This window comes from Zalophus californianus, chromosome 4 (assembly GCF_009762305.2).
Source record: "Zalophus californianus isolate mZalCal1 chromosome 4, mZalCal1.pri.v2, whole genome shotgun sequence".
Classification (NCBI taxonomy): domain Eukaryota; kingdom Metazoa; phylum Chordata; class Mammalia; order Carnivora; family Otariidae; genus Zalophus; species Zalophus californianus.
Genome location: NC_045598.1, coordinates 157658903 through 157676559, shown reverse-complemented (window position 1 = coordinate 157676559; position 17657 = coordinate 157658903). Strand labels below are relative to the sequence as shown.

The following is a 17657-nucleotide window of genomic DNA, read 5'->3' as shown; positions in this document are numbered from 1 at the left end:
ATTCAACATTTAACAATAAACATTCAAATAAAAGAGATAATTCATAAACTACCATATATGAGAGGGGAAAAAAGTAAGGAAACATTCTTCAGAGCTAGTTTAAAAAGAAGGCAACAATTTCAGATGTGGAAACAAATTTTAGAGATCTAGCATTTATTGTTTCTGGAGACAAAAATCAAGAAATTCATTTCCTGATAGGGTTGTGTGTAGAAAGGGGGAAATTGTGGTAACTAATTGAGAATAAACAAATAATTCTCAAGCAACAGCACGAAGGACATAAATGAGCCCAAATAACCTAATTTAGCATCATTATAGACAATGCAGTTTTTCTTAGCAATCTGGAGACTCTATGTATGAAAATCCTAGACTCTGTGTTCTTTAAGGCCTGCCAAACCCCTGCTACTCCTGCCTATTTCAAAGATCTTTCTTTACCGATGTAGAGGTTTTATACCTTGCTTTGGTAAAAAGAAAGAAAGAGAGAGAAAAAGAGAGAGAGAGAGAGAAAGGAAAGAAAGGAAAGAAAGGAAAGAAAGAAAGAAAGAAAATAAAGAAAGAAAGAAAGAAAGAAAGAAAGAAAGAAAGAAAGAAAGAAAGAAAGAAAGAAAGAAAGAAAGAAAGAAAGAAAGAAAAAAGAAAAGAAAGAAAGAAAAAAGAAAGAAAGAAACAAAAGAAAAGAGAAAGGTAGAGAAAGAGAAAGAAAGAAGAGAAAGATAGAGAGGGAACAAAGAGGGAAGAAGGAAGGAAGGAAAGTGGAAAAAAAGAGAGGGATGGAAGGAGAACAGGAAGGAGAGAGGAAAGGATGAAAACAAATTTCTGGTATGGGCAGGCTCATTTAAAATATATTTATTCTAAGATTGCTTTTGCCAAATTAACAAGTGCACCTCTCAGTGACAGCTATGGTTAAAACTGTCCAACTTTTTTTTATTAAGGTTTTGCTTTTGAATCATTTCATTCTCAATGAATTATCATTGCCTAAAAAACCAGCTGGAAAACATTTTGGCATTATCTGTTAAAGTCGAACATATGAATGAAATATATCCAAGAGAAACTCCTGCTTATGTACAAGAGACACCTGAGAATGTTCACCAGAGCATTTTCACAATAGAGAAAATTTAGAAACAATCCAAATGCCCATTGGCAGGATAGTGTATTAAAAACTGTGATATAGTTACTCTATGTAATATCATACGGCAATCAAAATTAATGAACTACCACAACCCATAACAATATGATACAATGTAGAATTAAGTGTAAAAAAACAAACACCTTTTCATAAAGATAAAACAACTGACACTTTGGGGGAATACATACATATAAGAAACCTATATTTAAAAGGAAGGCAAAGGAATGATGAATGTGGGGTTTAGTATTAAAATTGCCACTGGAGGAGCCAAGGGAATGAGATGAAGTTAAAAAAGTGATTAGATATAAATTACTGCTAAGGTTCCAGCTCTTGTTTGTGATGGTGGGTTCATAGGTGTTTATTAAATTACTACAAAATAATTAAGAGATTCCTGAGTAGTTAGTATAAGGTTTTCCTTCTTGCCATAAAAAACGAGAACACTGGGCAGAATTGATGAAACAATCACCTTAAGGCATTGAATAGGACACAAGATTGAGATTCTTAAGAAAAGAAAAGCATATAAGGTACACTCCATACTAGCTTTTCTGCCTGGAAACAATTCACAACAATTTCACGATGAGGAATTGGAGCCCAGGCAGTCAGAGGGCATACGGCTTACTAAGCATAAGAAACAGCCTGGTGTTAAAAACAGAGATCAGAATCAGTCCTGTTAATGCAGTGGGAATTTGTGATGCAGATTACTAGAGAGAAGAGAGCTAAGAGAATAAACCTCAGAAATAGGCATAGAGTTTTTACTCAGGTTCCTGCCCAAATCCTAAGCTGTACATATATATGCAGGCTTTCTGGAGCCTGGTAGACTACACTTGGCTGAGGGCTGAGAGATGAAGAGAAATTTCATATAATGAAATTTATATTCAATATAATGAAATTCAATATAATGAAACTCTCTGATAAAGCGGGCTTGGAAAGATATTTGTGAAAATCTCAAGGTATTCAGTTGAGAACCTAGAAAGGTCATGCATTAAGAGTAAGAAACCATACCTTAGGAGTAAGGGCTGTGCCCCATGACAAAAGAAAAAAGTAAAGAGTACTATCCAAACAAAGCCTAAAACCATACTTTGATAAGATCAAGGTGATGCTCCTTAATTTAACTGCCTGGTTTTTTTTTTTTTTAAAAAGCATTTAGATAAAAACATAAGTGAATACATTATATATGTAATTGGAGTCATAAAGGGAAAGGGGGGACAGAGAAAAGATTGAAGAGATAATGACCAACATATTTTTAAATTGATGATTGATATCAATCTATAAATCCAAGCAGCTCAGTGACTCACAATGAGAATAAATATAAAGAAAAATACTTCAAATTGCTGAAAACAAAAGACAAAGAGATATATTAAAAGCAATCATAGAAAAAAGACACAATATCTACAGGAAAAAACAATAAAAATTAGAGCTGATTTCTCTCCATAAACAGTGGAAGCCAGATGACAATTAAATGACTCAAGCACTAGAGAAAAAAAACAAAGTTCACCTAAATCTATACCTAATCTGTAATTAAGTACCCTTCCAAAAACTGAAGGAAAAAAAAATAGATTTTTTTTTTTTAACCTACAAAGGCCGAAAGAATTCATCACCATTAGACCCATACACCATGAAATACTAATAGAATTTCTTCAGGTAGAAGAGATATGATGCCAAAAAGAGGTCCAGATCTGGAGAGAGAAATGAAGATAATCAAAAACAGTAAATGTGTAGGTAATTGTAAAAAGTTCTTTTCATAAAAATAAAAAAGTTGATCATTTAATGCAAAAGTAATAATAATGGATGGTGAAGTTTATAATATTTGTATACAATAAAATATATAACAACAATAGCACAAAGGGCAACTGAGGTAAAAATTAAATTATACTAGCTAGAGTGATATCACCAAGATATCACCAACAACACTGGTTGTTTCTGACTTCAGCCCCCCCACCCCCACAGTAAGAACAACTAGAACTATTCAAGAACAAGACATACTGAGAGAATCTCAGAACACGGGGCTGAGGCTTAAGCACCCCTGCCACAGAGACCAAGACAGACTGCATTAGGAGGGTAAGAGAAGTGACTACACGTTGATCGCATGGCCCCTCCCCCAGGCCAGTGCAGCATCATGCAGAGAGGTCTCCTCTGAACCTCTGGTTCCTCCAGCGGGAAAAGAGACCAGTACCCCCAGCATTGTGGGTCGCTTTACAAAAGCTGCTACTCTGATCTTGCAGCAAGAGGATTACTGGGGAATCTGAAGGCACATCCACTGAGAATCGGACTTTGACTGAGATGGGGGTAGGGTCTTGAAACAACCAGCACACAGATCTTGGCTGAGAGTTCCTACCCGCAGTGCCCAAGTAGTAATCCCAACCAGTGGCTTTGCTCATCTGCAGAACCAAGTCAGGGGTACATTCTGACCAGGGAACTTGTTGGGGTGCAAATCTGCCTGATTCAGATGTTCAAAGGAGGATTTTTGCCAGTCTTAGAGCCTGGCTGCCCATGCCCAGGCAAGGAGCTGAATCATAGCCCCACCCACTGTGGAGTGTCTTCTGGCCCCATCTGACCAAGGGCTGGCGACAACTCCTGGAAGCTGTGCAGCCCCAGCAGCACTTGAGCCAAGAGGCAGGCAGCAGAGCTGATCACCCTCAGAGCAAAGCCAGTATCACCTGTGTAGTGTTCCCATGCTAGGCACAGGTAGGGCGATTAATTCATAGCCAAAGCAGAGGGTAGCTCCCGGCCCCTCCCAACTGGAGAGCCTATTTGGGAAACTGAAAGTGGCCTGGAACAGCACCTCCCACCCACACAGGCAGGCTGCAACGTAGCTCTACCTGCTGTAGAAGATATCTTTCAGCCCCATCTGACCAGAAGGGCTGAGGACAAGTCCTAGAAGTTATGTGACCCAGTAGCACTCAATCCAAAAGGTAGGCAGGCAGAGTCAATAGTTTGCAGAGCAAAGCCAGTGGCCCTGTTTGCTCAGGGAATGAGGGGTGCAGGTTGTCTTGAGTTAAGACAATAAACTAAGAGCTTTACCAGCTTTAGAGCTGCTTCTCCCACTGTGCCGAGGCATGGAATCTAATTTGTATCCCCGCTCATCACTGTACAGCCTTCAGCCTGTCCAATCAGGGAACCTAACCAGAGCACACAGGAAGCTGCACAGCCCATTCGACACCCCTACGTAGACTGGCGCAGGAACAAAGAGCAGAGCCTGGGGCTTCCCCTGTCTGCAGAGCAAAACCAGTGGGCTTACCTGACCAGAGAATTCAGTGCATACTCTGGGCTGATTTAGGTCCCCAAACAACTAGCTACCACAGGTCCTGGGTCCTGCCAGGACAAGAAAGCTAATTAAAAGCCGCATCTCGGGGCACCTGGCTAGCTCAGTCCATAGAACTATGTGCGGCTCTTGATCTAGGGGTCATGAGTTTGAGTGCCACATTGGGTGTAGAGATTATTTTTTTTTAATATTAAATAGCCCCATGTGGTACTGAATGAGGTAACCACTCCTGACCATCTAGTAATCCTGACCAGAGAATTCAGGCAACCATGGAGCCCAACGTACAGCCTCACTTGAGTAGGGAACCAAGCCAGCAGTCCTATCTAACTGTTCTCAGCCAGCAGCACACACAACCCCATCCCAGTCCTCAGAACTCAAACAGCTGCCTCAACCAAAGACAGGCCATAATATCAGGCACCACCTGCCCAAGAACAGTAGACAGACCCAGACCCAGAAACCCAAACTCAGCTGACTGGTGAAGAACTGTCTCTGCCAAAGCAACCCTGTAAACTTTGGAAGAGAAGCCCAACTACTCAAATGTGCAGATGCCAACATAAGGAATCAAGGATCATGAAAATCAGGTAAATATGACACGACTAGAGGAAAGTAACAAGTTCCAGTAACAAACCCTTATGAAATAAACATCTATAAACTATCAAAGAAGTCCAAATAATCCTCTTAAAAAAGTTTAGTGAACTACAAGAAAACACAGACAACTAAAAAAAAAAAAAAAAAAAGGAAAACAATGCATGAACAAAAAAAGAAGTTTAACAAGGAAATAGGAACCATAAAAAAAAAAGAAAGAAAACCGAAGAGAAATACCAGAGCTGAAAAATGCAATAACTGAACTGAAGAATTCAATAGAGAATTTAAAAAGTAGACTCAATCATGCAAAAGAAAGAATCAGTGACCAGGAAGATAGGACGTTGGCAATTAGTCAGAGGAGCAAAAAGAAAAAAGGAATGAAAAAGAATGAAGAAAATCTGTGTGGATTATAGGACACAATGAAAAGGAACATTATTCGCATCATGGGAATTCCAGAACAGAGAGGGATAGGGACAGAAAATATACTCAAAGCAATAATATACTCAAAGCAATAATGGCTGAGAACTTCCCAAACCTGAGGAGAGAAATGGACATCTAGATCCATGAGGCCAAAGGACACCAGATAAGTTGAACCTGAATAGGACTATATCAAGACACATTATAATTACATTGTCAAAAATCAAAGACAAAAAATTTTAAGAACAGCAAGAAAAAAAAAAAGGGAGAGAAGTTACATATAAGGGAATCCCCATAAGACTACCAATGGATTTCTCAACAGAAACTATTCAGGCCCAGAAAGAATGGGATGACATATTCAAAATATTAAAAGAAAATAACTGTCAACCAAGAATTCTACACACAGTGAAGCTGTCCTTCAAAAATGCAAGGGGAACAAAGACTTTCCCAAACAAGTAAAGGTTGGGAGAGTTCATTACCACCAGACCTGCCTTACAAGAAATGCTAACCATACATCCAATAAGAGGTCAACTTCCAAAATATATATAAAGAACTCATACAACTCAATAGCAAAAAAAACAATGCAGTTAAAAAAATGGGCAAAGGTTCTGAGTGGACATTTTTTCCAAAAAAGAAACATTTAAGGCCAATAAGTATATGAAAAGATGCTCAACATCACTAGTCATTAGGGAAATGCAAATTAAAACCACAACAGAATATCATCTAATGCCAGTTACAATGACTATCATCAAAAAGACAAGAGATAACAAATGCTGGCATGGATGTGGAGAAAAGGGAACCCATGTACACTGTTGGTGGGAATGTAAATTGGTGCAGTCACTATGGAAAATAGTACAGAGGATCGTCAAAATATTAAAAATAAAACTACCTTGTGATCCAGCAATTCCACATCTGGGAATATATCCAAAGGAAATGAAAGCACCAACAAAAAAACTTCTGCACCCCATGTTCATAGCAGCATTATTTATAATAGCCAAGACATGGAAACAACCTAAGTGTGATATATAGCATGGTGACTATAGTTAACAATACTGTATTATATATTTCAAAGTTGCTAAGAGACTAAATTAAAAAAAAAGTTCTCACCACAAGATAAAAAAAAGTGTAACTATGTGTGGTGATGGATGTTACTAAACTTATTTTAGCAGTCATTTTGCAATATATACATACATCAAACCATTATGCTGTATATCTACAACTAATAAAAGGTTATATGTCAGTTATGTCTCAATTTAAAAATAATTACTTTAAAAATGAAAACAGAACCATGAGCCAAGGAATGTAAGAGGCCTATAGAAGCTGACAGCAGCCCCCAGCTGACAGCCAGCAAGAAAAAAGGGACCTCAGTCCACAACTACAAAGACCTGGGTTCCCAACAATGTTAGTACACTTGGATGTAGATTCTTCCCATGACCTTCCAGATAAGAGCCCATCTAGCTGACACTGTGATCCAGCTTTGTGAAACCCTGAGCAGAGAACTCAGATGACTCTGCCTAGAATTCTGACCTACAGAACTGCAAGATAAAACTGGGTATTGTTTTAACCCACTAAGCTTGCAGTGATAGAAAACTAATATATGATACACTCACATTAAGTGTTTTATAAACTAATAAATCATTTTTTTAAGTAGTCTCCATGCTCAGTGTGGAGCCCAACTCGGGTTGAACTTGAACTCAGGACTCTGAAATCAAGACCTGAGCTGAGATCAAGAGTCGGGTGCTCAGCCAACTGAGGGACCCAGGAGCCCCATGAATCTTTTTGACATAAGCCAACATAAACAAAAGTAACTTTAAAAAGACAATTAAAAGATTAATGCTCATGCATGGGGCGCCTGGTTGGCTCAGTTGGTAGAGCATGCAACTCTTGATCTCAGAGTCATGAGTTTGAGCCCCATGTTGGGTGCAGAGATTGCTTAAAAAAATAATAAAATAAAATTTAAAAAGATGAATGCTCATGCAGGTGAAGAATTCCACATAATCTTTGGACTGTATCTAATTGTGGTACCACTTTTCATGAAACTACTCATCTATATATTTGTTGCAACACCAATGGTAAATGCTATAATGAACATTTCTTCAGCTCTGTGGGCTTCATGGGAAACATGGTAATATTCTTTGAAGCACATATTGCTCTTAACTGTATTTTCATCACCAGATTTATATTTTGTGCATATAGTTTTATAACAAGCTGTTCAGTTCTTAGAGAAAAGGTAGTGTATCCTATTTTATGTACACAGAATTTTGTTTCCAAATTAAAATATAACTTCACAGGACCCAAAGAAGTAATGTTCAAAATTCATTGCAAAAAATGCATGGGCATTGGAGAATTTTATTAATTTAAAAGACGGACCATTATTACAAGTAATTATCATCAAATTTTCAACACACACATTTTATTCCTTATACTGTGATCAACATCAGTTGAAGAACTGGTGACTACTCTCACAAAGTGGGATTTCATCTTTAGTCTACTCATTCCCATCAAAAACATCATCAAATTTCCTTTAAAAAATCCACATGGAAATTATCTTTGAAATGGATGCCCACCTAATTAAGAGATGAAGAATAAATATGATGGCTTTTGTGTCTCCATCATATCCAAACAGACATTTTCTTTTACTGATAGATCAGAAATATCAAACTTCTGTTTTCTGTGAAGAAAGTCTGTGCACATGTTGCTCATATTTTACCATTAGCAAAAGTCATTAAAATATGGATGAAATAGAATAGCAAAAAAAGGGTAATTAAAAGTTATGTATTCTCTATATATTCTGATGATACAATATTAATTTAATTAGAACAGGAGGTTCCCAAATTAGCCACCGGACAACTAGCTATCCAATGATTTAGAAAAATATAACATATTATAAACAATGAAGCTATGATTACAAAAGAAACTACAAATATATTTTCTGCCAGCATACTGTTTAATAAATATAATTTAAAATGTTACAGAATTGATTCTTCTTTGGATAATAGCCAAGCAACTCCCATCAAACTAACCCTCCCAAAGATAATAAGTTCTGGACAAAATATGAACAAATAACTATTTGAAGGCCCTAGAAAGTAACAAAAGAAGATAGACACTGGGGTGTAACTGACATTTTAAGAAAGGAATAACTTAGGTATGCTTCCCATTTTTATAACTTAACTAAATCCATTCAGTGCTTGCAGGCTAAATCTATGTTAGAAAATTCAGAATCTTACTAACTTGAAAAACCAGAGGAAAGAGTTTGAGCAAATACAGAAGGTGGAAAGTGAGGGGAAAATGACAAAAAGAAAGCTACAGGAAGGAGAAAGAAATTTCTGTGAATAATAAACACTGCCAAATTTCATGCATGCACAGAAAGACTTCAAGCAGCTCAGCTAAAATTAAAATAATTAAACTAAAATTTCAGCTGCTGTACCTCAAGGGAAACAAAGTCTGTAGCTCAAGTTCAGCCAAGTTAAATTCCTGCTTTAAAAATAATCAGCACTCTTCAAAACAGATTTCACAGTCTCTATACAGTATTGTTAAACATGTCCAAGATAAAATTTAAGATTACTCAATATATTAAGAAATAGGAAAACATGACCCATACTCAAGAGGAAAAGAATCAATGGAGACTGATCAAGAGAAAACTTAGCAGAAAAGAATATCAAAGCTAGAGTATGATAACTATGTTAAAGAAAGTGAGGGTAATATGCTCATAATAAGTTAAAAGACAGGAAATCTCAACAGAGAAATAACCATAAATAAATAACCTTCTAGAAGCTACATAAGAGGATAGTTTCATGACTTAGGGATTGGCAAAGGATTTTTGGACAGCACACAGAAAACAAAAACCCTAAGAGAAAAAAATAATAAATTATAAATATAATAAATTATATTTCATCAAAATTTAAATAAATTATATTTCATCAAAATGTAAACTCATCTAAAGGCATTATTAAGAAAATGAACAAGCAAAAAAAAAATGAACAGACAAACCACAGACTGGGAGAAAATATTCATGGAGCACATATCTGACAAATGACTGATATCCAGGTAGATTACAAAAAACTTCTACAACTCATTAAGAAAAACCTAATTTTTTAAAAAATTGAACAGACTTCACAAAGGAAGATGTACAACTGGCCAATGAACATATGAAAAAGTGCTTGACATTGTACAAAATCATATCATAAGGAAATGCTATTATACACTCACTGGAATGACAAAAATTAAAAAGACACATCATCAAAGGTTGGACACTGTGTGGAACCACCAAAATGCTCAAACATATTTGGTAGGAATTTAAAATGAACAACCCCTTTTTAAAATGGTCTGCATTCTAAAACTAAACATACATCATCTACCCTGTGACCCAAGAACTCCTCTTCTAGGTATTCATGTAAGAGAAATAAAAATAAATGACCACAAAAAAGACTTAATTGAGAGTAAGTATATTCATAAAATGGAACACTACTCAGCAATTAAAAGGGAAAAAACTACTCAGGCGTGCAACAACATGGATAAATATTTTTAAGTTATGCTGATTAAAAGTCTTTTATAAAATAATACATTCTATGACTTCAATTATACGAAGTTCTAGAATGGACTAATCTATACTGAGGGAGAAAAAAACAGAACAGGCTGGGAGAAGCCAGTATGGACTAGAAAGGTGCATGCAGGATATGACAAGTGTTGGAATTCAGAGATTAATAAATATATAATCCTCTTAACTCAAGAACTCACAATGCAGTGATTTTACCAATATCACACAGCCAAGTAAGTAGCAGACCTACGATATGAACATGAGTTCCATGTTCAACACTACACAGCATAAAGCTAACACAATATTGATAGAAAAATCAGGCACAGATCAATTCTTGACTAAACACGGCAGCTCTCCTTGCCATTTTCCATTACCTCTATCTCTGACGTTTCAAAGGTCACACCGTGAGATGGAAAGTTTAAAGGAGTTGAAATGACAAGTCCTGAGTTTGATTTTAAGTAAGCAGCTGAAAATTGTTTCTAGAACCTAATGTCCCACTTTCTAAATCAGAGCTGCTCTACTTTTATCTGCTTTACCTACTGAGGTACATTCTGAAGGAAGTATTCTCTGGTAAAAACAAAAAACAAACAAAAAGCATAGTTTGAAAAACATTAGGCGAAAGAAAGCCATCTGCAATGGCTTTTCCCATTTGCCCAAATAGAAGTGTTCACACACATTTCTGAGATATTTAAAACTTCTCAAATTCAGAAGCCTAACTCAAATTATGGATCGGTTCTGGGAATTCTTTTGTCATACACATGAATCTTTGTATGTAACTGATAAGTGAATATGAATATGAGAGCTCGTAGCACATATGAAATGAATTCATTTTACTAATTGGTGAATAGTGCCAACACTAAACAGAAAGTTTACCGATAATTATCTTGAGTTTTCTAAGATCCTTCATGAGCACATAAAACTTGGTAGCAAATAAGCACAGTTAACATTTACCTGTCAGTCATCAACAAAAACAGTAGCTTTATAAAAATGTTCCCAAAAAGAAAATATTTAAAAACTGTATATCACTGTCAGAGTAAGTATCCGTACTAACAATTGTGGTCTATAGCTAAGGTCTACAGTAAATATTCTAGTAAAAATACATATGATACACATTCATGAATCACAGGTCATTTTGATTAGAAACAAATATAAAGAGAGAATTGTTAAGATGAGCTTTTATAACTATATGTAATTATTAGTTTTATAATACTTAGTATATAGATTTAACAAGGTTAAATAAATATGTGCATCTGTGTGTTTGTGTACACATGTGCACGTGTGTATCAGACTACTGGGTGGTTTACACTTCAGAATAAAGACGGTTCATAAAAAAATCTTCCTATAATAGAAAATCAATTGTGCTATGATCATACCAACTCCAAACAACACATACTGTGCAGACTGCAGTCTCAGAGCTATGAAAAGTAAGCATGCTGTTCTTTTAATGTCAAAGTAGTCATTAATGTGCCATGATGAATAACAGGAGTCTATGCCAAAAATCCTGAACACAAATTGATGGCTTCATTATAAACCAAAGCAAGAGTAAATGCTATGTAGGGAACTAAATACTTCTCACCAAAAATACTATGAGACTAAATAATTAAACATTTATTTTGCAAGATCGAATTTTAAACAATATTAATGTTCTAGATTTGTGAAAATTTGTCAGTGGAAAAGAGTCCATTTGCCCTAGGTAATTTCAAGCCTTACATTTCATTTTTATAGAGTGGCCCTGTAATTTATCATCAAATAGCAATGCTTTCGAGAAGTACTAACAATAATTAGTGGAGGATGGCAAGCATAAAATGGGGCTACTCCAGGCAAACCAGATCATATGGTTACCTTCCTAGGAATTGAAAACACCAACAAATCCAAATATCCTTTGGTCTGTTAAGTTCTTTGTAATCTTACTTTGAAATATGGAAGTCTGCTTATCTCATGAGATGTATATGGAAGGGAGAGAAAGATTGTCTCTAATGTCTATTCTGAGTACATTCCAGTCCTAGCATGCCCCTGTGTGGCCAGCCGGCACAGCAAATTCACCTGCACCCATTTAGTCACAAAGAAAAAAATCACATCTGGAAAAAAACCCAGAGATTTCTTCACCATACAAGAGAGATTACTAAAAATCAGTAAATGGAAAAACTTGAAAGATATTAAGTACATTTTTCCACAAGTTTTATCACAAAAGATAGTCATCATTATCATGTATTTGAATACTGCTCAAAGCAATTGATTACTCAATGCAGCGAGCTCTGTTAAAAACCTATCTGCTAGCATCCCAATATTTACGTTTGCTTCCCTAGACAAGATCACATAATGAACTTAGTACTTGAGGATTTTTTTATTGGCAACAAAAGCAATTATCTTTGTATTTGACTAAATGTTTCATTTGGAAAATGAGTTTACAGTAAGAAAACTTGATAACAAGAATTTAAATTAAAGCGGCATTTCATCAAAACCTTCAAATGGATTTATGTAGGATGCAGATACTGATTTTTTTTTCCTTGCTTTACCTTCAATTGTTTCATTTTAGTTGTAAAAGCACAGAGGATATCTTGCCACCTCCTTTATGCACTGAAATGGTACTCAAGAACCACAATGATAAGAGAATAAGCTAAGAACTTTCAGTACGAAACATAAGGGTCATTCTATATGGCTTCCAACAACAAGTCTAAAATATTCTAAAGATTTTCACTCATAAATAAATTTCAATTATTCATTTGATAATAAAATACTTTAACAATCTATATTCATAAACAGTTTTAGTAATTTACCGTCCATAAAATATTCCTGGTGTATTTAAAATCTTGGCTCTTTGACAAGTTGACCTGCCAATGTTTTTGGAGTAACTATTATGGGAGATTTTCATCTTTTAACCTTTTATTGCTTATATGTCATAGTAGTAAACTGCCCTACCATCTGAAACCTGATGAAAGTTGAGTTGCAGATTTCAGGATATAATTAGTTACCTAGGAAAAGTCTAAAGAATATTACTTGAAAGGGTCCCCTCAATGATACATCATCTACAACTGATGTACAGTACTATTCTAGTAATTTCTCCTTGAAAGCAATTCAGAAAAAAATATAATCTAATTGTCCATATCTATGATGTTATTTTTCTATCAGCTTAAAGATCATACTTTATGTCACAACACAAATACTGAATATTTCATTTCAACTAGTCCAAACAATTAAATGATTACTAAACATGTTATAACATCAAAACTGCTCTTTCCATAGAGATAGTTACATAATTGATGCTTCAAATCGCAAGACCATTAATGTCCAGTCCACAAGGTTGAAAGGCTCATTTATTTAGGAAGATTTCTAAAGTTGTAAGATCACATCTTCTGATGACATACTAGGGTCATTATTTTTCCATGACTTTTCCTTCAGGAATGATTTTTTAGTCTAAATCTTACTTTCTAATTCAATGCTAACTGAAATGTTGATGTCAAGGCATTTGTATTTTTTTAAAGAATCTAAGCAGGGAAAGAGTTCTAGAAGACCACTTATATCTCATCTGAACACAAAGTAACCAAAACGTTAAAATATGTGGAGACACTGAGAGTTATATAAACTTACTTTCACTCTTCAAATAACCATTTGCATAACTGGTTTTGACTGATTTTAAAAGGAAATCGAGTAGGTGATTATTTATGAAAATCAATAGATCTGCATGTGAAAAAATGTCATTTGTTTTTTGAAGACTAAGAAGTTGAGAACACAGAAAGTAGGTATATTTTTTCCCCTAAACCAGAATAAATTTTTTATCGATTAAGTGGTAGTTTCAGATAATCTTAGATAAAAAATCAAAGCAAGTTAAATAAGACTGGTCTTATAGAAGCATCAGAAACCACATTTTAATATTTAATTGCAAAAACATAAAATGCTAGATTTTTAATAATGAGAGCAATGCAATTATAAGCATGCCAATAATAAAAGAAACTTGAAGCTAAAACAAAAGCATAATGATAGGGATCCACAATCCCGTCAAAATATAGATATTCTCACATTTTAAAACTAACATTTCCTTTAAAACTAATTCCATGCCATACTGTTCACAGCACAATTTCTAATGTGAAAATACACCCAGACTTTATATTAATATATTTAAACACATAAATTCTTGGCATTAAGAAAAGATAGGAATCAGGCAAAGAGAAGATTTATAAAGGATGAGTACAAATCCTAAAACTCTGGTAGCTCCAGGTCATGGAAATTTTAAGAAACCCATACTGCCTCCTCTATTTAAATATAACATGCAACACAGATTATTTCTACCATAAATTACAGATACTCAAGACTCAAGTGATATATTACTAAATTAAAAGCCCTAATATCTACATCATATCATAGCATTTCATACACTGTTATATACTTTATCTAAAAACTAAACATAAAATAAAATTACTCAATTGAATAGAACTGTACTGAGGAAAGAAGTGAAATTTTATTAAAAAAAACAAAAAAAAAGATGTTATTCCATATTCAGTGAAAAGGTCATAGATATATTTATCATCAGTAAACATTTTAAATGCCAACAAATTTTAAAAGCCTCCTTTTCATTTGCTAAATTAAGACACATACTGTGTAATAGGTTTTTTTAAAATCTCTAAATAGGCTGCCTCACATTGTTCAGAAGAGACCAGCAGAACCATTCAATATTCTATGCACTATTAGTTCTCCCTCAATTTCCAGAAGGTTTAGTGCATTATTATCATGTTCACAGAATTTCTTTCTTAGGCTTTCTCCACATATATTTAGTTAAAATGGGATCTTTTCTATAGGAGGTATATAACATTAGAAATTCTCACAATACAAACAACTGGGTAATAAAACTGCATTTTAAAAGCCTTCTTTAATGGGCTGTCTCTTTTAGTGTAAGCCAGAGAAACCGTCTAAAACATATGTTCCTAATTTAACAATCTTCACCACACACACACACACACACACACACACACACACACACACACACACACACAATGATGAGGTTGAAGAAACAACAGGAATTTATAACAAAGCATCCTTTCAAACTAGCCGACCAAATACAAAGCATTATTAGCAGTTTGATAATATAGCTTGTTTAAAAGTGATTATTGATCTACCCTGCATAGAGAAATGTCTCAGACCCAGGAAACATCTTCCGCATGTTTTACAAAGAGATGCATGACTACTAATTCACATTTTCCAACAAATCACATATGATTATATATTCCCATCCTATATATGCATTGTAATCACTGCCATGATCACAAAGGAAAAAAAAATCTATCAGGCATTTTAAGTTAAGCATCTTATTTATTAGAAAATGAAATCATGAAACAGTCTGTGTTACGTTTCAGAGGTCAAACCAGTTAAATTTAAGATGCTTTTGGTGCCTTGAAGTAAGCTTATTTTCCTTCCTAAAATCAATTAAGAAGAATACTGTATAAAATTTTATATGTATGGTAAAAAGACAACAGCCTTATAATACTAATATTTCAATACAGAAAAATTTTTATAGACATACAAGATTATTATTCCGAAAATATCAATGCCAAAAGAAATACAGTTTAGCTTTACTCACCTTGCATTGTTCAATGTTTGTCCAAAAAGCTCATTTTGTAAAATATTTGGTGGGGATGAGAAAACCCCATGAAAATGAGATAAAACAGAATTGCAGACCTGGCGCAATGTCTCAAATTGCATTTTCTTTCCTTTTTTTTTTTTCCTTCTCTTATTTTTCCTTACCACCTGTCTTTAAAGTCATCTATTTGCAGACACCATCAAATAAAAACATGCCAATCAAGTTCCATATTTCTCCTGAGCTCTGTAGAAACTGTGCTTAAATGAGCAGAGGTTGATAGTTAATTGTACAGTCATTATTCTTCTAATTCAGTCGTGGAAGATTCAGTACCCGTACAGCTTTCGGCTTTCTCCTGACTGTAGCAAGAATTCTAAACAGCAGTAAGCTTTTTGGGCATTCCCAGCTGAAGTGTGAAGCTGAGCTGCTTTCATGTACTCTACTCATATTTCTCTAAGCCTATTAAAAACACGCAATGAATAGATGCTGTCGTCAGGAGTTTCAGCACATCTGGCTGCCAGCAATAAAATCTCAAAAGTAATAAAAATGGGGACAAGGTATCTTCTCAATGTTGCTACTGGGTAAGAGGAAGAGAAATTATGCATTTCCCAAGCCTTTCTTCTTTCCCTGAAAAACGAGTAACTCCAGCCACAGAATATGTAGGTCTCTTCACTGTGAAGCCTGCTGCATAGGACAGAACACTCTAAAAATAAGTGGTATATCCTTCTTTTGATATCACAAAGCTATAAAAATATGACAGACAATAGGGCTTTTATTGCCCACATTTATAGTGCTGCTTCCAAAGAGACATTTGGAAGACTTACTCGTCTTAATTTCTTAGTTAATTTTAAAATGTCTTCATTTATCCTTAAAGTGAATAATGTTCAATCCAGTCCCTTTCTAAGGGCCATACATAGTGACTACATGATTATCTGTGCGAAGAAATTTGTGCATAGAAAAAAATTATCCTCTATCAACTAAAATTCACTTAAGCAGCACACATTAAATATGAACTTCTCCACAAATTTTTTTAAAAAAACACACAACTAAGCCCAGAGAGACTTTATAAATTATTATTAACTTATTTCAACAAATGGTAGTCATAGCACTTTTCAGAAAGGAATATTTCCTGAAGGCTCCAATTCTCTTAGAGTGCCTCAGAGCACCATCCATTCTCAAAAGAGTAATTCTGGTTTAGATAAAATCTTAGGCTATTCTATAGCCAGATGCGTCCATCTTTCTACAAAAGAGGCTCTAAAAGTAGTGTATAAACCAAGTTTTAAAAATCAACTCCCTTATAGAGATAATTAATATATTTATTAATCTTTAACTGCTCCTAAACCATGACATTTCTATAACGGATCTATCCCTTTTAGCCCTTTTTACACCTCAACTTTTAGCCTTAACCCCTTCTATCCCCTTCCACACACGTACCACTATCAATAAATAGGCACTTAAATACACTAAGAAGTTTTTTTAAAAACCAGTGACTTCTTTGTTGACATGAATAAGCCCCATGTCACAAAAGAGCAACACAAAATAAACATGCAACAATAAATATTTTTTAATGACACAAAATAAACATGCAATAATGCACATTCTTAAATAATTCATTTCTTTTAGAAACTGAGATGTTTAATTATGGGTTTGGCCCCAACTAAGAGTGCTTATTATTTATTACTTTGTATTTTTATGGGCGCATATTAATCTATTTATGAAACAATAATCATAAAGTATTTTTTGTTTATAAAGTACTTCTATATTTATTTTTTTAATTTTTTAAAGATTATTTATTTATTTATTTGAGAGAGAGCACAAATGAGAGCAGGAGCAGGGGGGATAGTCAGAGGGAGAGGGAGAAGCAGACCCCTCCGCTGAGCAGGGAGCCCGATGCAGGGCTCGATCCTAAGACCCTGTGATCATGACCTGAGCCGAAGGAAGACACTTAACCTACTGAGCCGCCCAGGTGCCCCGAGAATTCTAAATTTATTTTATTTAATATCCAGAAAATGTGAGCAGGTTGTAATTCTACTATTGTTTTATAGATGAAAAGAAAGTGAGGCTTTAAAGGATTAGAGATCACACAGCTTGTAAAAATAGAGTATTTGTATGAAGGTCTTTGCTTTGGACTCCATGTCACATGCTCCTTCCTTATCAGTCTATC

At 34.8% G+C, this 17657-nt stretch overlaps 1 protein-coding gene across 33 annotated transcripts in view; it reads right to left on the bottom strand.

Moving 5' to 3' along the window:
- RIMS2 (regulating synaptic membrane exocytosis 2) overlaps positions 1-17657 on the bottom strand; it is a 583419-nt gene that overhangs the window by 355869 nt on the left and 209893 nt on the right. For 8 of the 33 annotated variants that reach the window (XM_027597501.2, XM_027597495.2, XM_027597513.2 and 5 more), the window contains exon 1: positions 15497-15618. The exons of the other annotated variants lie outside the window; for them this stretch is intronic. In XM_027597501.2, coding sequence (XP_027453302.1) covers positions 15497-15618 — 122 coding nt within the window. Of the gene's footprint in view, positions 1-15496; positions 15619-17657 lie in introns of those variants that run through there. 33 annotated transcript variants of the gene reach the window in all.